This window comes from Dipodomys merriami, unplaced genomic scaffold, assembly GCF_024711535.1.
Source record: "Dipodomys merriami isolate MVZ:Mamm:240054 unplaced genomic scaffold, mDipMer1.0.p SCAF_5, whole genome shotgun sequence".
In the NCBI taxonomy this organism is placed as follows: Eukaryota; Metazoa; Chordata; class Mammalia; order Rodentia; family Heteromyidae; genus Dipodomys; species Dipodomys merriami.
Window position 1 is genome coordinate 79,376,125 of NW_027206068.1, and position 24,841 is coordinate 79,400,965.

Consider the following 24,841-nt stretch of genomic DNA (forward strand, 5'->3'; position numbering starts at 1 on the left):
CTCACACTCAGGTCGGCCTGCGGGTCTCCTCACACTCACACTCAGGTCGGCCTGCGGGTCTCCTCACACTCACACTCACACTCAGGTCGGCCTGCGGGTCTCCTCACACTCACACTCACACTCAGGTCGGCCTGCGGGTCTCCTCACACTCACACTCACACTCAGGTCGGCCTGCGGGTCTCCTCACACTCACACTCACACTCAGGTCGGCCTGCGGGTCTCCTCACACTCACACTCACACTCAGGTCGGCCTGCGGGTCTCCTCACACTCACACTCACACTCAGGTCGGCCTGCGGGTCTCCTCACACTCACACTCACACTCAGGTCGGCCTGCGGGTCTCCTCACACTCACACTCACACTCAGGTCGGCCTGCGGGTCTCTCCCCTCATGGCAGCCGAGGCTGGGCATCCCGCCCCCCCCCCGCAGCAGGTGCACAGGTGACAAGCACAGCGCAGGGTGGAGCCTTGGGACCGATGTGTGAAGGCAGGAGGGGCAGCCGGTCCTCCAGGGCGGGCTGCGAGGCCGGTGCACAGGGCCGCGGAGCCCGCCGGGGTGCTCGGGACGGAGCCCCGCCAAGCCCCACCGTGAGTTTGAGTTCAGAGCGGGCGCGAGCTGTGCGTTCACAGAGCGTGGCACCGACTTGAACCCGTCAGTTCAAGTGAAGCTCAGAATCCTTCTACTTGCTCAATTTTAGAACAATAAAGTCAGAAATCTGAGAGGACCTTCGACAAATAGTGTGTTCTGAATTTAATTACAGATAAAAAGAAATCTGACTTCTATTAAAAGATGAGAAACTGCATAGAGAATGGAAATTATTGCCCCAGCGCACAAAACGCCATTGTCTCCCTGTGTGTATTACTATCTTTTGGCTGGCTCTTGAAAAGCTTTCCTGAAACGTAGAGACAAGGCAAGCGAGCCCGTGCTGGGCTCTGCTCCTTAAGCAGAGATGTCTTCTCTGCCCCGCGGCTCAGCTTCCCTGCCATTTCCTCTGAAATCGCCGAGGATGCTCAGCGTTTGCTCAGCGGGGACCGTGCGCGGGGCCAGACGTGGGCACGACAGTAGGAAGTTCCCTCGGCCCCTTGACTCAAGTCCTCCTGGCCCAGAATCTGCCTCTGGCTCCAGAGCCAAGGAGCCGGGGGAAGCCGGGCCGGGCCCGGGGTGCGGCCCAGGCTGTGTGCAGCTCTGCCGGGCTGCTTTGCTGTCCGCCGCACTTCTGGCGTGGAAGCCCCTCCCACGCCTTCCCACGCCCCCACACGGAGGCCGGGTGGGCAGCACGAGATGCTCAAGGATCAATAACCCGTGAACAAATGGGCCAAAGAGAGCATCAGACGCTTCACAGAGGAAGTGCAAATGGCCATTAGCGACATGAAGAAACGCCAACATCCCGGGCCATGAAGAGAAATGAAAACCAGGTGGAAATTCCATAACACTCCAGGCAACGTGGCCAACAAGAACACGAACAGCAAAGGCTGGTGGAGAGGCACTGTTCAAAGGGGCCCAGTGCACTACGAGTGTCAGGACGGAGGAAACACAAAAGTTACCACAGAACCACTGCCCAGTCCAGTGACTCCACCCTGGACATGTCCACCAGGACGAGCCCTGCACACCCGTGCGCACGGCCCTGGTCACGGTACACAGCCCACACACCCTACAGCCAGTGGATCAGAAGTGTCACCACACACACACACACACACACACACACACACACACACACACACACACACAATGAAATCCATCAGAAAACACGGAATTGTGCCATTTGCAGGAAGTGGACAGGCTGGGAATCACACGGAGTGGAGAGGCCAGCTCAGGAAGGCAGGACTCATGCTTTCTCTTGTTCGTTGAGGGAGTTAGATGAAGCATGAGCATACCGGAGTGTGCGCGGGGCCACGTGCATGCGTGCACACTCCAACAGACCAACTGGAGGGGCCACGTGCGTGCACACTCCAACAGACCAACTGGAGGGGCCACGTGCGTGCGTGCACACTCCAACAGACCGACTGGCGGGGCCACGTGTGTGCACACTCCAACAGACCGATTGGCAGGGCCACGTGCGTGCATGCACACTCCAACAGACCGACTGGCGGGGCCGCGTGCGTGCACACTCCAACAGACTGATTGGCAGGGCCACGTGTGTGCATGCACACTCCAACAGACCGACTGGCGGGGCCGCGTGTGTGCACACTCCAACAGACCAACTGGCAGGGCCACGTGCGTGCGTGCACACTCCAACAGACTGACTGGAGGGGCCACGTGCGTGCACACTCCAACAGACCAACTGGCAGGGCCACGTGTGTGCGTGCACACTCCAACAGACTGACTGGAGGGGCCACGTGCGTGCACACTCCAACAGACCAACTGGCAGGGCCACGTGCGTGCGTGCACACTCCAACAGACCAACTGGAGGGGCCGCGTGTGTGCACACTCCAACAGACCAACTGGCAGGGCCACGTGCGTGCGTGCACACTCCAACAGACCAACTGGCAGGGCCACGTGCGTGTGTGCACACTCCAACAGACCGACTGGAGGGGCCACGTGTGTGCACACTCCAACAGACCGACTGGAGGGGCCACGTGCGTGCGTGCACACTCCAACAGACCGACTGGAGGGGCCACGTGCTGGGGGGGCCACGTGCTGGGGGGCACGAGCGACCCCGCCACTAACCAGCAGACATTTCAACAACGGGAGCTCCAGGAAGCTGAGATGCGTCTGAGAGGTGGAAGCTGCTGGCAGGGGCAGACAGACAGACAGAGAGGACGCTGGCTGAGCATCAGCTGATAACAGATGCACATATGTGAACACGGAACTCGAGAGGGGAGAGGCGTGGTGGTGGAGAGCGACGCGGCATTCAATTCAAAGATAAAGTTAGAAGTAGGGTGCCAGAGCTCGGGAGAACCACGCCACGTCTTATCTCCCCGTGGCCCACCAGCTGTGGCTGTGACGGGACTGGCGGGGTCCTTGCAAGGCCTCCCCGGGGGTGTGGCAGGGAGGAGACCCACGCAGCCCTGTAGTCTCCCTCCCTACACTCCGCTCCCTGTTAGCAAGCATCCCTGATGACCTGCGGCCAGCAACGCGGCAAACTTAAGTGTGGGTGTGCCACAACTGCAGTCAGGAAGCGCGGAGCAAGCTCACGCCACGTGAGCGGGGCTGACGCTTGCCCACGGCTCTGGTCCACTCGAGGGGCCGCCGCCTGCCGCCAGAGCCTGAGCAGCACGGGGCCACACCTGGGGGAAAGCTGGTGCGTGACCTCTGTGCCTTCCGGGCTCTTCTTACCACACTGCAGGCTCCGCCTCCGTGACCTCGCCCGACCCCAGGCCCACGCAGAGCCTGCCCCTCCTGAGTCCCCACCCATCTCACAGCGGAGACTGCCCTGGGGACACAGACGGCACGGGCCAGCCACGGCGCGGCGGCGGCGCCGGGCACACACCGATTCCGTCTCTGGGGCCGGGGCCTGCTGGCCCGCGTGGTTCCGTCTCTGAGGCCGGGGCCTGCTGGCCCGCGTGGACTCTTGCCCCAGAGCGCTGCCCCGGAATGTGAGGTCAGAAGCCTTCTTGTGTGAGGGCCGAGAGCAAACACGCCAGGCCTGGCGGGCCCTGTGGCCTGCCACACTGCCGGGCAACTAACTGCCTTGGCTGTGAACACAGCCAGAGAAGAGTGTGCTGGCCAGTGTGGCTGGGCGTGGCCAGACACGCGAGGAGGCGGGGCTGGGGGCCAGGAAGGGCGGCTCAGGGCTCTGACGACAGCCTGTGGGGCAAAAGTAGAGGGAAGGAAGAAAGGGAGGGAGGAGGGAGGAGGGAGGGAGGGCGGGGCAGGGAGGGAGGAAAGGGGGAGGGAGGAAAGGGGGAGAGGAGAGGGAGGGAGGGAAGGAGGGGGGAGGAGAGTGGGAGGGAGGGAGTGGGCTGCCAGGCTAGGGGAGACCCAGGTCTCGGTAGAAGCAAGGGCTGTGGCGGTGTCGACAGAGACAGACAGGCTGTGGCCAGCCGGGCTGTAGGCTCCATCTCCAGCACTGCGGCCTTGCGTTTCCGCAGTATGAAGGCCGGGGTCAGCCGAGTGCCTCCACGTGAGAGGTCGGGCAGGTGGCTGTGGCCGCGCTGGGGGTGATGTGCTCCGGCCTGGGACAGGCCAGGCACGGCCCTCGGTCCTGAGATCTCAAAGCAAGAAGCAGACCGCAACTCCTGCGAGCCCGTCGGAAGACTCGCTGTCCTGCTGATGAAAGTCAGAAAACCCAGTGTAACCCAGAGGCTGCCTAGACGCTGATCAACCAGGACACCAGCACCCGGCTCTTTCTGAACAGAAACGTAAGCGCACGTCGTTAAGCAGAGGACAGCCGGAGCCCCCCATGAGTTACCAGCTGATGTCTGTGCCTGAGCTGGTCAGGTGGTGAAGTTGAGAGACGTTTTATTTGTGCTGTTTAATAACATGGTGGAAGCTGTGTAACTGCCTGTGCTAAAGACTTCCTTCCAGACCTGCTTTCCCACATTTGCAATGGTAATAAGACAAGGTGCTAATGGAATGCAAACTGTTTTTAAATCTAAAAGGGATAATTGCGTGTCTACCTTTAAGCCATGCTGACATTCATACACAGGAGAGCTGCCGCTCCTGGGCGGCCTTTGACGAAGGCCGCCTTTGCGCACTAACACGGCCTTCAAGAGAATTTCAATACCCACAAGCATCGTACAACACGAGCACTACCAACTCACAAGCACAGGGCCTGGTCTGTGGGTGTGAGTGCACTAGTGTCTCACGAGCACAGGGCCTGGTCACAGGTGTGAGGAGTGCACTAGTGTCTCACAAGCACAGGGCCTGGTCTGTGGGTGTGCGGAGTGCACTAGTGTCTCACAAGCACAGGGCCTGGTCTGTGGGTGTGAGTGCACTAGTGTCTCACGAGCACAGGGCCTGGTCTGTGGGTGTGAGGAGTGCACTAGTGTCTCACTAGCACAGGGCCTGGTCTGTGGGTGTGAGTGCACTAGTGTCTCACGAGCACAGGGCCTGGTCTGTGGGTGTGCGGAGTGCACTAGTGTCTCACGAGCACAGGGCCTGATCTGTGGGTGTGAGGAGTGCACTAGTGTCTCACTAGCACAGGGCCTGGTCTGTGGGTGTGAGGAGTGCACTAGTGTCTCACGAGCACAGGGCCTGGTCTGTGGGTGTGAGGAGTGCACTAGTGTCTCACGAGCACAGGGCCTGGTCTGTGGGTGTGAGTGCACTAGTGTCTCACGAGCACAGGGCCTGGTCACAGGTGTGAGGAGTGCACTAGTGTCTCACGAGCACAGGGCCTGGTCTGTGGGTGTGCAGAGTGCACTAGTGTCTCACGAGCACAGGGCCTGGTCTGTGGGTGTGAGTGCACTAGTGTCTCACGAGCACAGGGCCTGGTCACAGGTGTGAGGAGTGCACTAGTGTCTCACGAGCACAGGGCCTGGTCTGTGGGTGTGCAGAGTGCACTAGTGTCTCACAAGCACAGGGCCTGGTCTGTGGGTGTGCGGAGTGCACTAGTGTCTCACTAGCACAGGGCCTGGTCTGTGGGTGTGAGTGCACTAGTGTCTCACGAGCACAGGGCCTGGTCTGTGGGTGTGAGTGCACTAGTGTCTCACTAGCACAGGGCCTGGTCTGTGGGTGTGAGTGCACTAGTGTCTCACGAGCACAGGGCCTGGTCTGTGGGTGTGAGGAGTGCACTAGTGTCTCACTAGCACAGGGCCTGGTCTGTGGGTGTGAGGAGTGCACTAGTGTCTCACTAGCACAGGGCCTGGTCTGTGGGTGTGCAGAGTGCACTAGTGTCTCACGAGCACAGGGCCTGGTCTGTGGGTGTGAGTGCACTAGTGTCTCACGAGCACAGGGCCTGGTCTGTGGCCCAGCAGCCAGGGAGGGTGAGGCCGCGCACAGGCCCAGCCAGGGAGGGTGAGGCACAGTGTAACAATCAAGAAAGAATCTTAAAAAAGAAAACTGATCCATTTGGAGTTGATTCTGGTGCAGGGTGATATATAAGGATCTAGCTTTAGTTTTCTATAAGTAGTGAACCAATTTTGCCAGCACCATTTACTGAAGAGGCTGTCTTTCATCCATTCTATTTTTTTAGCTCCCTTATCAAAGATGAGGTGGCTATAGGTCTTTAGGTTCATTTCTGGGTTTTCAATTCTATTCCATTGGTCCTGAGATCTGTGCTTGTGCCAGTACCAAGCTGTTTTGATTACTATGGCTTTGTAGTAGAGTTTGAAATTTGGTATCTGAAATTTTCTTAATAGAGATCCAGAAACACAACAAATCAAAGAGGTTGGACAAATGGGACTGCATGAAATTCCAGAGCTTCTGCATGGCAAAGGACATAGCTAGCAAGATCAATAGAAAGCCCACAGATTGGGAGAAGATCTTCACTAGCCATACAATGGACAAGAGTCTCATATCTAAAATATACCTGGAACTCAAAAAATTAAATCCCCAACAACAAATCCTCAAAGAAACAACTGCCCAATAAATAAGTGGGCTAAAGACTTACAGAGAAACTTCTCTGAAGAGGAAAGAAGGATGGCCAATAGACCCTCCCCCACGGTATAACCCCTGCTTTCACTGTATTTGATGTTGGTATAATTTGTAGAGGGGAAGGGAAAAAACAAATTGTTTAAGTAGGGACACAGGTGGACCCACTGCAACAATGAGAGGTACAAGTCATATGTCGAAAAACGAACTTTATAACTTTGGCGCGGAGAGATGAGAAGGGGTGGTGAGGGGAAACACAGTAGAGGCCACAATGCTTGGTAAGAAATGTAGTCATTACCTTGCTTGTAACCCTCTGTACGGTATCTTCACAATTAAAAAAAAAGTAAAACTGGGCTTTGAATGGAACTAAACTACACGCCCTCTCCCCAACTTCACCCCACCAGCCTTTGCCATGGGGACCCAGGACGGCCAGAGAAACAGGAGCTGCCTCCCATGGCCTCAGCGCCGGGTTCCATCAGCTGGTGCAGCTGCTGCAGGAGCCCCAGGTCTCGACCCTGGCAGCACAGATTGCATGCAGAGGCCAGCCGTGGAGCAGCCCGTCTCTGTCTCCGTCTCCATCTCTGTCTCTGGTGAGCAGGCGGTCTCTGTCTCCGTCTCCATCTCCGTCTCCGTCTCCGTCTCCGTCTCCGTCTCCGTCTCCGTCTCCGTCTCCATCTCTGGTGAGCAGGCCATCTCTGTCTCCGTCTCTGTCTCTGGTGAGCAGGCCATCTCCGTCTCTGTCTCTGGTGAGCCGGCCGTCTCCATCTCCGTCTCCATCTCCGTCTCCGTCTCTGGTGAGCAGGCCATCTCCGTCTCTGTCTCTGGTGAGCCGGCCGTCTCCATCTCCATCTCCTCTCCATCTCCGTCTCTGTCTCCGTCTCCTGTCTCCGTCTCCTCTCCGTCTCCTCTCCGTCTCTGTCTCATCTCCGTCTCCATCTCTGTCTCTGTCTCCTCTCCGTCTCCGTCTCTGTCTCCGTCTCCTCTCCATCTCCGTCTCCATCTCCGTCTCTGGTGAGCAGGCCGTCTCCGTCTCTGTCTCCATCTCCGTCTCTGGTGAGCAGGCTGTCTCTGTCTCCGTCTCCGTCTCCGTCTCTGGTGAGCAGGTCGTCGCCGTCTCTGTCTCCATCTCTGTCTCTGTCTCCATCTCTGTCTCTGGTGAGCAGGCCAACTCCGTCTCCGTCTCTGATGAGCAGGTCGTCGCCGTCTCTGTCTCCGTCTCCGTCTCCGTCTCTGGTGAGCAGGCCGTCTCCGTCTCCGTCTCCGTCTCCATCTCTGATGAGCAGGCCGTCTCTGTCTCCGTCTCCGTCTCCGACTCTGTCTCCATCTCTGGTGAGCCGGCCGTCATCGTCTCCGTCTCCGTCTCTGGTGAGCAGGCCGCCTCCGTCTCCCTCTCCGTCTCTGGTGAGCAGGTCGTCGCCGTCTCTGTCTCCGTCTCTGTCTCCATCTCCGTCTCCGTCTACATCTCTGATGAGCAGGCCAACTCCGTCTCCGTCTCCGTCTCCGTCTCTGATGAGCAGGTCATCACTGTCTCTGTCTCCGTCTCTGTCTCCATCTCCGTCTCCGTCTCTGGTGAGCGGGCCGTCTCTGGCACTGGCTGAGCCCCACTGGTCTGTTGAGTAGTTTGCATCTGATACCCTCATGCCCCAAGACCTGTTCCTGCCACTGACACACCTACAAAGTGCATCCCCCACCCCCGCCGCCCCTTCCTGCGACAGGTGGCACAGGTGTGATCTGCCCCAGGCCCCATGGAGTCACCCAGCGGGGGGCATTCGGAGGGCCGCCCCAGCACCGCGCTGCTGCGTGGGCGCAAACGTGGCTGCTGTGAGGGGCAGCCCCGCCAAGGTGGAGGCTGGGCCGGACTTGCTGTTCAGGAGCGATGCTGCACCGCTGTGGGTGCTGGTCAGACGCCCACCCCCGAGCCTCAGGGACAGCCACGTCCACCCGCCCGCCCCGAGGCCCCGTGCGGGCACCCGCCCTCACTGCCTGCCCTCCCTCTGTCCAGAGGGAGAGCTGTGAGACTGCGGTGCCCGCACTCCACGGTTGTCCAGGGTCCAAGGCCTGAAACGCTGGCAAGCAGAAGACATGTCACAGGGTTGGGACCTTCAGGGCTCTTGCATCGTAACACCTCTGTCTCCAGAGACACCAGGAGACACCCCTACCCCACCTGCAGTGGACACGACGGCTCTGTTTCTCCAGGGAAGGGAGCAGGCCAGCACTACAGTGGGCTCTGTCTGGAAGGACCATAGCAGACGTTGCCCCCAGGGAACCCCTGATACCCCAGGGAACCCCTGACACCCCGCGGAACCCCTGATACCCCAGGGAACCCCTGACACCCTGCAGAACCCCTGATACCCCAGGGAACCCCTGGCACTCCACAGAACCCCTGCCACTCCGGGGAACCCCTGACACCCTGTGGTACCCCTGCTGCCCCATGGAACCCCTGATGCCCCGCAGAACCCCGGTGGTTCCGTGGAACCCCTGCCACCCCACCGAACCCCTGCCACCCCACAGAACCACTGCTGCCCCGTGGAACCCCTGATGCCCTGCGGAACCCCTGACACCCCAGGGAACCCCTGCCACTCCACAGAACCCCTGATACCCCTGCTGCCCCGTGGAACCCCTGCCACCCCAGGGAACCCCTGGCACTCCACAGAACCCCTGCCGCTCCAGGGAACCCCTGACGCCCTGTGGAACCCCTGACACCCCAGGGAACCCCTGCCACTCCAGGGAACCCGACACCCCACAGCATGTGCCCTCTTCTGGCAGCCTTCTAGAACTCTCAGCTAAGACTGGCTGATCCCTGGACCCTTGGAGAGCTAAATGTGCTAAGAAAAAGAAAACACAAAGTCATGTCATTTGCAGGAAATGGATGGAAGCAGAGATCACTGTTCTGAGCCAGACTCCAAAAGACAGACACTGCTTGTTTCCCTCCCATGCAGATCTCGAGTTTAACAGGGAGGGTAGGAGCAGCAGCATTGGTGTCAGAGGAGAGGAAGAGGCAGCATGGCAGGGGATGGAAAGTCATTCGAAAGAAGTGCATAGTATACACGTATGAGAACACAGTGAAGTGCACAGTCTACACGTATGAGAATATAATGACACCTGTTCTTCCATACACTTAATGCATATTAATATGGAAGGAGGGAGGGAGGGAGGGAGGAAGGGAGGGAGGGAGGGAGGGAGGGAGGAAGGAAGGAAGGAAGGAAGGAAGGAGGGAAGGAAGGAGGGAAGGAGGGAAGGAGGGAGGGAAGGAAGGAAGGAAGGAAGGAAGGAAGGAAGGAAGGAAGGAAGGAAGGAAGGACGGGAAGGACGGGAAGGACGGAAGGAAGGAAGGAAGGAAGGAAGGAAGGAAGGAAGGAAGGAAGGAAGGACGGGAAGGACGGGAAGGAAGGAAGGAAGGAAGGAAGGAAGGAAGGAAGGAAGGAAGGAAGGAAGGAAGGAAGGGAAGGAAGGACGGGAAGGAAAGGAAGGAAGGAATTTCCCGAAGAAAATCACTCAGGACAAGGAGGTATTTTGAATGTCAGTACGCGTTTATCGTGCAGCATGCACACCTCGTGATGTTTGGAAGGGACGAGCGTGGCGTCCACTGCATGTCTAGTCATTCATTTTAGCAGGCCGCCCCTCCCTGCGACCTTGTCTGTGCTGAGCCCCGGGGGCAGAGGCCGCCGCGGTGCATTTTCAGGGCACCCAGGTCCTCCGTGGGCTGTTGAGTTCATGTGCCGGTGGTGAGCACGGTGACACCACAGCCATCTTTGCCGTGCGCCTGTCCCAGGAGGGACATGGGGAGGCTGGCAATGACGCAAGCGAGCCCACGAGGAATCGCATTTACTCCTGAGTTCTCCCCATCGGGCTCCATGTGGGCTGCACCTGCAGACGCTGCCCCCCACAGGCCCCGGTGCCCGTCCCAGGGGGCGTCTCTGCTGCCCCCCACGGGCCCCGGTGCCCGTCCCAGGGGCGTCTCTGCCCCCACAGGCCCCGGTGCCCGTCCCGGGGGAGACTCTGCCCCCCACAGGCCCCGGTGCCCGTCCCGGGGGCGTCTCTGCCGCCCCCACGGGCTCCTCGGGACCTCACACTTGTTTATAATCCTCCCTGTACATCAGCAGGCGCAGCCGGAGCAGCACGGCATTATTCAAAATAGGAAACGAACTGGTTTCATACATTCAAGGAAGTTATAACCGCACAGCACGTGAAGCACGAAGCAGTGACGCAACACAGACACAGGGCAGGGCGGGAGCGGCGGCGATCAGGGCCCCGGGGAGGGGGCTGCACCCATCTCAGGTGAGGGGCAGCGATCAGGGCTTGGGGGGGGGGCTGCACCCCATATTAGGCGAGCGGCAGCGATCAGGGCCTGGGGGGGCTGCACCCCTGTCTCAGGCGAGCGGCAGCGATCAGGGCTTGGGGGGGCTGCACCCCTGTCTCAGGTGAGGATCAGGGCTCCGGGGGGGCTGCACCCCTGTCTCAGGTGAGGGGCAGCGATCAGGGCCCCTCGGGGGGCTGCACCCCTGTCTCAGGTGAGGATCAGGGCTCCGGGGGGGCTGCACCCCTGTCTCAGGTGAGGGGCAGCGATCAGGGCCCCTCGGGGGGCTGCACCCCTGTCTCAGGCGAGCGGCAGCGATCAGGGCTTGGGGGGGCTGCACCCCTGTCTCAGGTGAGGATCAGGGCTCCGGGGGGGGCTGCACCCCTGTCTCAGGTGAGGGGCAGCGATCAGGGCCCCTCGGGGGGCTGCACCCCTGTCTCAGGTGAGGGGCAGCGATCAGGGCCTGGGGGGCTGCACCCCTGTCTCAGGTGAGGGGCAGCGATCAGGGCCCGGGGGGCTGCACCCCGTATTAGGCGAGCACTCCTCCAGCCGTGTCAGCGCCTGACACAGACATGCCTGACTGAGCAAGACGCGACTTCAATCATCAGCTCTGTGCTCACTACAGGGCAATAGCTGGGTGAGTGAACAAATGGCGGCCACTGCGGTGAGCACCGCCATGGCTTTGCACGTGGGAAAGTCTGCCTTGCACCCGCGCTCTCCCGTTCAGAACACCCTCAAGTTCCAGAAGTCCAGCTTCACACCAATCACCTTCTCGCACTGGATGGATTGCCATAGTAGCCGCTGCCACGCCCCTCCGTGTGACCCCGGTGGCCCTCCGTGTGACCCCGGTGGCCCTTCGTGTGACCCCAGTGGCCCTCCGTGTGACCCCGGCATGGGGTCCCGGCGCCCTCCCATGTGACCCTGGTGGTGGGGTCCCCGCGCCCCTCCGTGAGGGTCACACAGTGGGGTCCCCGCGCCCCTCCGTGAGGGTCACATGGTGGTGGGGTCCCCGCGCCCCTCCGTGAGGGTCACACAGTGGGGTCCCCGCACCCCTCCGTGAGGGTCACATGGTGGTGGGGTCCCCGCACCCCTCCATGAGGGTCACATGGTGGTGGGGTCCCTGCACCCCTCCGTGAGGGTCACACCGTGGTGGGGTCCCCGCACCCCTCCATGAGGGTCACATGGTGGTGGGGTCCCTGCACCCCTCTGTGAGGGTCACATGGTGGTGGGGTCCCCGCGCCCCTCTGTGAGGGTCACATGGTGGGGTCCCCGCGCCCCTCCGTGAGGGTCACATGGTGGTGGGGTCCCCGCGCCCCTCCGTGAGGGTCACATGGTGGTGGGGTCCCCGCGCCCCTCCATGAGGGTCACACCGTGGGGTCCTGGCTGAACCTGGTGAGCACTGACACGGAGCCCGGCACACACTAAACAGATGCTGCTGAGCAAAGGGGCGGCTGGATGTCTACGACGGGCGCCCGGAAAGCCACCTCCTGACCCCTTGTCCCCGGAGCACCCGACCGTCCCCGCGCTGCACACCAGACCCGGGGCCTTGTGAAAGCCGAGATCCACCAGACCTCTGGAACGCACACTACCTTGCAAAGACGCTTCTGAAGACAAAGAACGCGTTGGGTCCAGGTCAGTACCCGCAAGCGAGAGTCCCGGGAGAGCTCCCCGCGTACGCCGCAGCCCCTCCGGGGAGAGCAGACATCCGTCCACGCGGCGCTCGCCGTGCCCGGCGGAGGAGCCGTGCAAAACGCAGAGCGCGTCTGTGACACGGGGCACTGGCCCTGCCGCGGCGGGCCACCGCAGGTCTGGAACTCTCGGAAGCCGCGCTCCGCAGCCGGGAGTGCGGGCTGGCCTCGAGCACCACACCCCGAGTCTGCTCCCACTCCAGGACAGTCCCTCAAGACACCCACAAACCCGGAATCTGAACAGCAAGCCCAGCGCCCTCCAACCTGCTCAGACACCACACACGTCAGCCTGCGCCCCGCCCCCAGTGCGGCGGGAGAGCCTCACACCAGCAGCACACCACACTGAGCAAGCGGCGCTGGGCCTCGCTTTTCCAAAACAGTTTAACAGTTTTCTTTTCTCTCTTAGACTCAGCAGTGCAAAAGCCAGGCCCCACGTTCGAGGATGCCGGGCCATGAGGCCCTGGTGTCCGACTGACCCTGAGCCCCCTCCTCCGCCCAGCCGCCGGGCTGCTCCGCACCGCTGCTCTCCTGGCGTGCTCCAGTGAGCACACCTGTGCACGCACACGCGCGTGGACACAGACTTACCCGTAACCTTCTCCACATCCACAGCCGTCACATTGCGGGGGTTGGCGCTCACTTTGAAGGTCACTGCCGGCCCCAGAACCCTGAAAGACATCATTTGAGAATGGAATCACTGCAACATCACCACGGAGGGCCGCGTGTCCAGGAGCAAGCAACTCGAGACCATCTGTGGAGCTGCGGCGTGACGCGAGGCCGCCGGGCAGGGGTGTGGGCCTGCGCCCTGCGGCCTGCCTTCCGCCCCATGACTGTGCTCAGTCCACTTCGTGTGTTTTATGTTTTGAAAACACACAGCAGGACATAAATTCATCTCTGCCCCAGGAACCCAAGACATCCATCCTTACAAGCAGAGAGGAAGAACATGGCCCCCAAAGGGGCGCAGAGCGGGGGTGGGGGTGGCCCCCAAAGGGGCGCAGGGCGGGGGTGGGGGTGGCCCCCAAAGGGGCGCAGGGGGGGGCTCACGCCTCTCTGGGAGCTGTTTTGAAAACCGGCAAAGTCACCGACAGCTATTTATCACAAAACGACGCGTAGGAAATCGCTAGGCAGGAATTACCGAAATTGCTTGACATTTTTTAAATATCATGAACATAATTTTGAAACAACAGCGTCACTTTCTCGGAGGAGTTCCCTGCCCTCTCCTCGCCCGGTGTCCTTCAGCTGAGCCTCTTCTCAGCTGCGTCCTCTGACCCAGGCCCAGCGGGGGCGGGTCCTGCTGGGCCTCCACGGAGGCCAGCGGACCTCGCTGCGAGCACCACGGCCCACCTCCCCTCACAGTTCCGCTCGGCCCTGAGCTCTCCACCCCACAGGACACCAACCACAGCAGTCTGCCTTCCTCCCACATCTTCTGGGGGACCACAGAGCAGACAGTTCCTATTTCGAGGGAGCCAGGACGGGAGCTCAGAAGCTCTTTGACATGGAGGGAGAGTCCTTCTCCTCACCACCCACTACTGAGACAGTGACTCGGACAACACATCTTAGCAACGGGACGCAAGGAACGGGGTGGTCTGTGAAGCTGAACGTGTCCACCAAGCTCCCTGGGAGAGGAGACTAGAATGTGCCCCAGGCCTACAGTGCCTCTGGTGCTGAAAATGTTCTCTGCAGACGATGAAGAGAACTCTTTGAACTCACCATGCAAGCTGCGGAGAGGAGAGCAGCCCTGCCTTCCTTCTCCAGCCCGGGCCGCCGAGGGTACACAGGCCCGGGGGCCACCGTGGACACACAGGCCCGGGGCCGCCGAGGACACACAGGCCCGGGGCCGCCGAGGACACACAGGCCCGGGGCCGCCGAGGACACACAGGCCCGGGGCCGCCGAGGACACACAGGCCCGGGGCCGCCGAGGACACACAGGCCCGGGGCCGCCGAGGACACACAGGCCCGGGGCCGCCGAGGACACACAGGCCCGGGGCCGCCGAGGACACACAGGCCCGGGGCCGCCGAGGACACACAGGCCCGGGGCCGCCGAGGACACACAGGCCCGGGGCCGCCGTGGACACACAGGCCCGGGCCGCCGTGGACACACAGGCCCGGGCCGCCATGGACACACAGGCCCGGGGCCCGGCCGGGGGCACACAGGCCCGGCCGAGGGCACACAGGCCTGGGGCCGCCGAGGGCACACAGGCCCGGCCGAGGGCACACAGGCCCGGGGCCGCCGTGGACACACAGGCCCGGGGCCGCTGAGGGCACACAGGCCCGGCCGAGGGCACACAGGCCCGGCCGAGGACACACAGGCCCGGGCCGCCGTGGACACACAGGCCCGGGGCTGCCGTGGGCACACAGGCCCGGGGCCCGGCCGGGGGCACACAGGCCCGGCCGAGGGCACACAGGCCTGGGGCCGCCGAGGGCACACAGGCCCGGCCGAGGGCACACAGGCCCGGGGCCGCCGTGGACACACAGGCCCGGGGCCGCCATGGGCACACAGGCCCGGGGCCCGGCCGGGGGCTGCCCTGGGCAGAGCTGCCAGCACCACCTAGGCTCTCTGGCCGGCAGAGCCCGGCCAGGGCCTGGTCCACACCTGCGGGAGCCCCGCACTGCGGAGGCAGAGGGCCCAGCCCGCGGGACCCGTCTGTGCAGACCCACCGCAGCTGCACGGGCGCGTGGCGGCGCTGCCCCCCGCCCGTGGCCCGGTCTCCACGGGCCCTGCCGAGCCCTTCAGTTCAGCCCCGGCCTCCTCCTACTCAGGTGTGGCGAGGGGCAGGGCTCTGGCTTTCAAATGAAAATCACCTGTGACGTTACCCGGCTGGGGGCTGTGCTGGGCCCGGGAGGGCCGAGGCGCTGTGCGGACAGGCCGGGGCCGAGGGCCCTCCCAGGTCCTGCCCGCGCTGCCCGCGCTGGGGCCTGCACACGCCACACCCGCAGTGCAGGAGCTTCCCGGGCCCTGCAGCCGGCACCCTATAACACTCCCAGCAGGCCCAGCGGGGCCAGGACAGAGGCACTAGGTCCAGCCAGGACATGTTGGCTCCAGAGGAGAGTGAGCGGTGCGGCCCGTGGAGCCCAGCACGGGGCGGGCGGCGGCAGGCCCTGGCAGAGCCTCTGTGAGACCCGCCGAGCGCCGGCCTGCACAGCGGGCCACGCAGGACTCAGGGCTTCCAGTTTGTGCGAGAGCCACAAGGCTCATTTTAATCAAGTTGTCTCACGTTGCAATCGATGGGTGCTTGTGATCACAGCGCTGTTGGCAAAGAGGCAGGGGAGGCAAATAGATCCTACAGAGAGCGGATGGGCTGGGTTCAGGGCGGCTCCTTTCGATGGCAGCACATCTCCGATGGGCAATGGGGAAGGGGACCTGGGGCCTCGCCTGGAGCCACCGTGGCCGGGTCACCGGAGTCTGGGGAATGCCCGCTGCTGCGCTCCTCTCCTCCAACAGCCTGGGAATAGACATCACCTCTGTGGAGGCCCTGCCCGGGCGGCACGCCAGTCCTGCTGCCCGGCTGCCCTTCTGGGGCGGCACGCCAGTCCTGCTGCCCGGCTGCCTTCAGCCATCCCTCTTCCGTTCTCAGGAGCACTCACCACACACTGTCAACCGTCGCCTCTCTTCTGTCTGCCCGGAGGAGCAGCCTGGGCTCCGGGTGACGCGGCTGGGGCATCCGGCTGGCAGCCAGCGTGGCGGTGGTGTGGCCGCGAATCCTCCCGGTCCTCACAGCAGGCGCCGCGGTGGCCATGTCCCCTGGGGTGTGGGCCCCGGACACCGCAGAGCCGGCCAGCCGGTGTCGTGCCCGCCACCGCGGGTCTCCGCGGAGCCCTGGGCGGGGCCTCCGCCCTGTGTCCCAGCCACCCTCCTCCATGGGAACCGGTGGCAGGAAGGGCCTGGCTCAGGCGGGGGACACATCCAAGGACACCATGGCGAGGAGGAAGGCAGCGCGTGGCCCTCCACCCGCTCTCCAGGAGGGCGGGCAGCCCCGACAGCCAGACACCCACTGACTCCTGCCTGGCCTGCCAACCCAGTCTGCCCGGAACCTGGAGGACCCCGCCCACAAGGGGGTCCCCAGGAAGCCCTCACCCGGGGACAAGCAGACGCAGCCTCCTGCCAGGGGCCCACGCGGGACCCACAGGGCTCGCACACCTCCCTTCGGAAGGCTGCCGGCCAGCATGAGCCTGGGCAGACCGGCCATGGGCAGCAGCGGCCTGGCGGGGCCGGTGGACAGACGCCACCCCTCCCGGGTCTGGGCTGCAGCTCAGCGGCTCTGGATCGCCAGCGCTGAGCACAGGGACCGCAGAAGGCCTCACAGCCCTCCCCAGCCCAGAGTGCCCGCCCGCTCCCCTCCGCTTCCCGCACCCCGTTCCTGCTTGTGAACACTGCTGGTCCTCCCCTGCGGTGCTGGGCACTGGGCACACCCAGGGCTGCTGGGGGCTTCGCACCCACGGGACCCGCACGCTCCCCGCCCGGGCTGGGGGCCGCACAGCAGCCCTGAACACACTCACTAGGCAAACATAACCAGCCCATGGAGCAAAGAGCCTCCAAGCAAGAGCGTTTCCTGCACCAGAACTGCCTGGAAATCCTCCCGGGGCCTGCCGGGCTCAGGTTCACACTGTCTGCAGGAATCTGCCTCAGCTGCAGCCGCTTCTCCTGCTGCCAGAGACACGTCTGTGCTCAGCCCTGTCCAGAGGTGGCCCTGGCCCTGGTGTCCTGCTCCCGGAGGGGGCTTTGTCCCAGGTGTCTGGTGGCTTTGTCCCTGGTGTCCTGGGGCTGGAGGTGGCCCTGGCCCTGGTGTCCTGGTCCCAGAGGTGGCTTTGTCCCTGGTGTCTGGTGGCTTTGTCCCTGGTGTCCTGGGGCTGGAGGTGGCCCTGGCCCTGGTGTCCTGGGGCTGGAGGTGGCTTTGTCCCTGGTGTCCTGGTCCCAGAGGTGGCTTTGTCCCTGGTGTCCTGGTCCTGGAGGTGGCCCTGGCCCTGGTGTCCTGGTCCCAGAGGTGGCCCTGGCCCTGGTGTCCTGGTCCCAGAGGTGGCTTTGTCCCTGGTGTCCTGGTCCCAGAGGTGGCTTTGTCCCTGGTGTCCTGGTCCCAGAGGTGGCTTTGTCCCTGGTGTCCTGGTCCTGGAGGTGGCTTTGTCCCTGGTGTCCTGGTCCCAGAGGTGGCCCTGGCCCTGGTGTCCTGGTCCCGGAGGCGGCTTTGTCCCTGGTGTCCTGGTCCCGGAGGTGGCTTTGTCCCTGGTGTCCTGGTCCCAGAGGTGGCCCTGGCCCTGGTGTCCTGGTCCCGGAGGTGGCTTTGTCCCTGGTGTCCTGGTCCCGGAGGTGGCTTTGTCCCTGGTGTCCTGGTCCTGGAGGTGACTTTGTCCCTGGTGTCCTGGTCCTGGAGGTGACTTTGTCCCTGGTGTCCTGGTGCTGGAGGTGGCCCTGGCCCTGGTGTCCTGGTCCCGGAGGTGGCTTTGTCCCTGGTGTCCTGGTCCCAGAGGTGGCTTTGTCCCTGGTGTCCTGGTCCCGGAGGTGGCTTTGTCCCTGGTGTCCTGGTCCCGGAGGTGGCCTTGGCTCCCACTCCCTGAGAGAAGAGCATCGGCCCCTTTGCGGGAACCATAGATGCAGTGGTGGCCCTGGTCTCCACAGGCTGCCTACAACTCACCTTTGAAAGGGGCTTCCTCCACCCCTCCACAAGCTGAGCCCGGACTCTGCTCTGTAATCTGCTCTCCCAAAACCGGGTCTGGGAGCACGCTCTCCTGGAGCCCAAACTGCAGGCACTTGGTGCCCAGGCCAGAGTCTGTGCCCACCCTGAAACATCATGCATCTGCCAGGCTGTCACAGTCAGTCGCTGGCGAATGTTAAAGAGTGGAAAGGGTTGGAAAGGGATCTGATTTCACCCGGTGCACCGAGCTGTACACTGGCCACATCTGCTGTCCAACACAGCCAGCAAGGAGACATTATCTGCTCAGAGGTGGGAACCTGAGCCCCTGGGCTGGACACTCACTGGAGTCCGATGCATGGGAGGCAGGCAGGTGGAGGCGGTGTGAGGCCCGTGGGAAGGAGGCTGAGCGATCAGTGCCACTGTCCAGAGGCGCTCCATCTTGCTTGTCTTTGCCATGAAGATCTTGCAGACCTGGAATAAACCCCAGGTTTGCATGCCAGTGCAGAAAGGGGCATCAGAAAGCAGGAAGTAAAACACAGAAGCATGAAGTCTGGCAAGTCTCGAGGTTAACGTTGGACCTTGAAGCTCACAGGAAGACAGCAGATATGTTGGGGAGGTGCTCATTGATGAGCAGTATCTTGCCAACTCCATTGAGGTTTTTAAAAAAACTCACAATATACAGAATTGGGGTTTTCACTAGGAAAGCATTATTGAAAAGACAAAGGAAGCTGAGCACCAGGGTATGAGGAAATACCAGGTTTAACAAGGAAACAAAGATAGTGTTATTGACATTCAAATTCAGACTCAACAAATAATTACTAAAGACACCACAGGTGTTCGTGTTACCCAGGTGGCTACTGCCCCTCAAGTCATCTAACAGTCCAAAAACACCATCAGAGCCCTCGTCCCTAGAGCAACAGCCAGGGGCTGGTCACACATACAGTTCAGTGTGGTTTCTACGCCGACACCTCACTTGATACACGCTGTGGAGTGATCAATGCTGAACTCACAGCCTGTAACTCAGCCTGAGTGGAAGCTCAGAGACAGGCGTGCCCTGCCCAAGGCACAGCGCAGCAACCCAGCACTGTGGAGCAGGAAGAGCAGCTCGCACTGTGCCTGGGAGCGTCTAAGAACAGGTAAGTCGCCAACAAAAATGTGAAGCAACAGTACCAACAGGCCGCGGGAAGGACCTGCTCGCAGTGCAGGCCGGGACAGGGATGGGGATCTCACCGAGGTCAGCCTCAGCTGGGAACATGCGTGCCACTGGGAGCATGCGTGCTGCTGGGAACACGCGTGCCGCTGGGAACACGCGTGCCGCTGGGAACATGCTGCTGCTGAGAACACGCGTGCCGCTGGGAGCATGCGTGCTGCTGGGAACATGCGTGCTGCTGGGAGCATGTGTGCTGCTGGGAACACGCGTGCTGCTGGGAACACACGTGCTGCTGGGAACACGCGTGCTGCTGGGAACACGCGTGCTGCTGGGAACACGCGTGCCGCTGGGAACATGCTGGGAACATGTGTGCTGCTGGGAACATGCGTGCTGCTGGGAACATGCGTGCTGCTGGGAGCATGTGTGCTGCTGGGAACATGTGTGCTGCTGGGAGCATGTGTGCTGCTGGGAACATGCGTGCTGCTGGGAGCATGTGTGCTGCTGGGAACATGCGTGCTGCTGGGAACACGCGTGCTGCTGGGAGCATGTGTGCTGCTGGGAACATGTGTGCAGCTGGGAGCATGTGTGCTGCTGGGAACATGCATGCTGCTGGGAACATGCGTGCTGCTGGGAACACGCGTGCCGCTGGGAGCATGTGTGCTGCTGGGAACACGCGTGCTGCTGGGAGCATGTGTGCTGCTGGGAACACGCGTGCCGTTGGGAGCATGTGTGCTGCTGGGAACATGTGTGCAGCTGGGAGCATGCTGGGAACATGTGAGCTGCTGGGAACACATGTGCAGCTGGGAGCACACGAGCCGCTGGGAACACGCGTGCTGCTGGAAACGTGTGTCACTGGGAACATGGATGCCACTGGGAACACACATGCTGCTGGGAACACACGTGCTGCTGGGAACATGTGTGGCACTGGGAACACGGATGCCGCTGGGAACACGTGTGATGCTGGGAACGCACATGCCACTGGGAACACATGTACCGCTGGGAACACGCGTGATGCTGGGAACACATGTACCTCTGGGAGCACGCGTGATGCTGGGAACACACATGCCACTGGGAACACACGTGATGCTGGGAACACGCGTGCCCCTGGGAACACGGATGCAGAGCCAGGGACACGCTGCCTCACCTGTATCCAGAAATGGCTGCAAGCACACATTCACCGCGAGGAGAGCGTCCCCACTTATCTGGAAACGAGGTCTGGCAGTGTGGTTTTTTTTTTTTTTTTGGTCTGGTTGTGGGGCCTGAACTCTGGGCCTGGGTGCTGTCCCTCAGCTCTTCAGCTCAAGGCTAGCGCTTTACCACTTGAGCTATAGCGCCACTTCCGGCTTTTTTCTTTTTGCTTATGTGGTACTGAGGAATCGAACCCAGGGCCTCGAGCATGCAAGGCAAGCGCTCTACCACTGAGCCACCTTCCCAGCCCCTGGGATTAGATTTTTGCCTGGCTTGCACCTACACAGGCGGCGACCTATGTTACGCTTCCGTTGTGGCTGGGGCCACTGCACCTAGCCATGGTTGAGCAAGGATTTTCCGTGGAGGCTGACCCCGACCAGGACCTCTGGCCTCCACTTCCTAAACAGCTGAGGACCTGGTCACGTGCCACCCATGCCCGGTCTGGCTTGGTTTTTGAGATAGGGGTCCCGCTAATATTTTGCCCAGGCTGATTTAGAACCACAATCCTCCATCCCTGCCTCCCAAGGGCAGGGGGTAGAGGGGTGAACCACCACACCTGACTCCAACCAGACAGCCCCGTTCAGTGCCCAACACCCTCCTGAGTCCTGAACTCGTCTCTAGACGGGAGCCTCGTGGTCTCACCCAGCAGCTGAGACTCCGGGAGCCTCGCGGTCTCACCCAGCGGCTGAGACTCCGGGAGCCTCGCGGTCTCACCCAGCGGCTGAGACTCCAGTGCCTTTCTGTGAAGGTGAGCTGTCGCTGTGTGATGGCAAGGGTGACACACTGCAGTGTGTCATCGCTTTTCTTCCCTAGGGAAATAGTGGCTCCCAGGACAACCTGCAAATGGACGCCAGGGGACAGGCCTTGATAGAGTCACCAGAGCCACCCAGTCAGGACCTGATGCACAGCAGCTTGCCCTGAAGTGGGAGTTCCAGTGTCATATTTGAGTCGTGACCCCTGGGGGCCATCCAGGTGCTGACCATCACACGCACTGACTGTGAAGGGGATGCTGCTGACAGGACAGCCCGAGTCCCGAGTACACCCCACCTGCTACAGCTCCACAGTGCTGCTGACAGGACAGCCCGAGTCCCGAGTACACCCCCCCGCCCCGCTATAGCTCCAGGCATACCACGCTCAGAAAATGCTTCCACATCTCCTTAACGCACAGGAGCGACAGGTGTGGATTCCAGCCATTGGCCCCCAGCCAGGCTGGACATAATTGCAAAAGCCACAACCCTGAGGTTTTACAGAATTCCCTGGCTCAGTTCAAACAATCCATACATAGGCGTAGATAGGAACGTGTTCTGTGGTCACAGCTCTAACTGCGCCCATCTGACACAGATGTCCAGCTGCTCCCAAGCACTTGATCATGCAGTGGTTCTATGCTACTTTCCAACAGACTAGCAATCAGTAGTCTTCTTTTAGGGTCATACAACATGCTAATGAATATCAGACATGATTTCCAGGATGCTAACATTGAGGCTTGACATGGTTTCTGGAATTTTCTTATCCTGTCCTTAAAGACATGTGACAGGTCCTCAGGCGGTGGCATCGGCAGTAGAGTCTCCACATGGTTCGTGAGTGCAGTGTCCCTCATCTGTACAGAGATGAGTCACGCACACACCGAACTCTCGGCATTAACCAGCTGTCAAGATCTGCAATGGATCATGGTAGTTCTCCTATACCCCACACCACTGTAAATGTAGACAAGCCTCAGGTACAAGATCCCTTGACTTTGTGGATAAAAAGAAGATAATCAAGACATATTTGGCAACAAGAGATAGTTTTAAGGTTAATCATTTAATATTGATGCCTTGCAATTAACACAAATGTTAAGTGCTGCTCTTTTCAACTGATGAACTTTCTTAAAAGTTGTTTACAAGTAAGTTAAATTTCTGATAGACGACTTAATTTAAAATGTGTAGCTAGCATGCTCCTCCTTGGACTCACAGACAGAGATGGATTTGGATTAAAGTCCATAACATACATCCATGGATGGAGGGATGGATGGATGGGTAGATGGATGGATGGATGGATGGATGGATGGTGGATATATGGATGAGTGGATGGGTGGATGGATGGATGAGTGGATAGATAGATGGATAGATGGATGGGTGAGTGGATGAATGGATGGATGGATGGATGAATGAACAGATGGATGGATGGATGGGTGAGTGGATGAATGAGTGGATGGATGGATAGTAGATGGATGAATGGATGAATGGAGGGATGGATGATAGATGGCTGAATGAATGGATGGGTGAGTGGGTAGATGGATGGATGGGTGTGTGAATGAATGGGTGGATAGATGGATGGATGGTGGATGGATGAATGGATGGATGGGTGAGTAGATGGATGGGTGAATGGATGGATGGTAGATGGATGGACAGATGGTGAATGGATGGATTGGTGGATGAATGGATGGTGGATGGATGGGTGGATGGATGGATGGTAGATGGATGGATGGATGGAGGGATGGGTAACTGGATGGATGGATGGAGACTGGGTGAATGATTGTATGGGTGGATGGGTAGATGGATGATGAATGGATTATGGATAGATTGAGTAGGTAGATTGATGGGTAAAAAGATGTATGGATGAATGGATGGATGGGTAGATGGATGGATGAATGGATGGATGGGTAGATGGATGGATGAATGGATGGATGGGTAAATGGATGGATGGTGAATGGATGAATGGATTGATGGGTGAGTGGATGGGGAAGTGGATTGCAGATGGTTAGTGGATGGATGGACAGTTGGACAGATGTATAGATACATGAGTTGTCAGATAGGTAGGTGGATAAATGGAAGGTGGGTAGATTGGATGGAAGGATGGATGAATTTTGGGGTAAGTGTATTCATGGATTGGTAGATGGATGGATAATGGGTAGGTGACAGGGAGATGGGTAGAAATGATGGGTAAATGATCGATGGATAGATAGGCAATGGGATAGATAGGCTGATGGAGAATCAGACTTATTTTATATTGCATACATTAATGAAAACATAATAAGGCGTTCCCCCAAAACATTACTTATGGCTTAGGGATCTTTCTGCTTAACTGTTCTTATCTAGTGTACTATGGGTTTAATAAATTTCTCAGGCTGTACTAAGTGTTAATTTAAGAGAAACCAGATGTTAGGAAGGTCTCAAAGTTATACAACACAGTCAGAGTGATTTGGGAGGCTTGCTGTACTTGGCCAGCACACACCCTTGAGGCCCAGAAGTAAAAGGAAGATTTCTTTATCTATAGCTTGTGTCTGCATGGATACCTGGCCCAGGCCCACAGTGACTCTTCTGGAGAGGGACTGGCCATCCCACACAGCACCAGGACTCCAGACATGCGCGGGTGCTGGCTGGCCTAATTTCATAATGTGGAGTTCAGACAGTCCATCAGGCATTGCCCTTGTGTTGTAGACAGTAGGTGCCTGTGTAATTCCAACATTAGCTCCAAATGGTTCAAGTGCAGTACCGATGCCTCTGGACGGTGGAACAAGGCGTCCCTGCCTCTCACCGGAGAGCGCTCTGCAAACACTGACACCTGTCAGATCTCACCCCACCAGGGACTCTCCTAACTTTGTCTGTAGGCCACAAACCACATGTTGATGTTTGTCCCCGGGAACAGCAGGGCTGGACACCCCTCATGCCGAGTTGGCTTGGGGTGTCATCGGAACATCAACATCAGAGCTCATTTCTCTAGCAAGTCCATGTTTGGCTGCTACAAACTCTTTGATTCCTCATTCCACTTCTGTGGTATCTCAGAAGAGGGGACAGAACCGTGAGGGTCCAGAATTTCACATAGGCAACAATGGTACAGATGTACACACACACACACACACATCAAGGCTAGCACTCTACCACTTGAGCCACAGCGCCACTTCTGGCTTTTTCTGCTTATGTGGTGCTGAGGAATGGAACCCAGGGCCTCATGCATGCAAGGCAAGCGCTCTACCACTGAGCCACCTTCCCAGCCCCAGATGTATATTTCTAAGTAAACTTCCATGACCATATTTTTGTCACAACTGTGTATTCTTGCCTCTCCAACATCAGGCTGTACTCTCCAAAATACACCCGTGGGCTGGGCAGGGGAGAAGACTGAAGGACTGGCTCCTAGAGATAAACAGTCCTGCACGTGACTTAGCCCAACCACCACTTAGAACGAGAGCGAGTGAGCTCCTCAAAGAGCTGAGCAGCATTGCTGTGCAGGCTTTTTCAAAACCTGCAGTGAACTGGGCGATGAAATGTGATCTGTAATTCCTCTCTGTGTTTAGAGACTGTGTCCTGCATTCATCTTCTCGTGGGGGTTGGGAGAAAGCAGACGATTCTGTATTTACGGGACCTTTCTGAGTCTGAATGCTGTTCTTTTCTCCAGTTACAGGGGCGAGAGGCGGACGCCTGCTGGGGGCTGCTGGCCTAGCACAG

The 24,841-nt window shown here is 59.9% G+C and overlaps 1 protein-coding gene across 4 annotated transcripts in view; it reads right to left on the reverse strand.

Annotated features, from left to right (window-relative positions):
- The window catches only part of Ptprn2 (protein tyrosine phosphatase receptor type N2), a 594,518-nt gene that overhangs the window by 302,953 nt on the left and 266,724 nt on the right, over window positions 1-24,841 (reverse strand). For all 4 annotated transcript variants that reach the window (XM_069997165.1, XM_069997166.1, XM_069997163.1 and 1 more), the window contains exon 10: window positions 13,041-13,120. In XM_069997165.1, coding sequence (XP_069853266.1) covers window positions 13,041-13,120 — 80 coding nt within the window. The remainder of the gene's footprint in view (window positions 1-13,040; window positions 13,121-24,841) is intronic.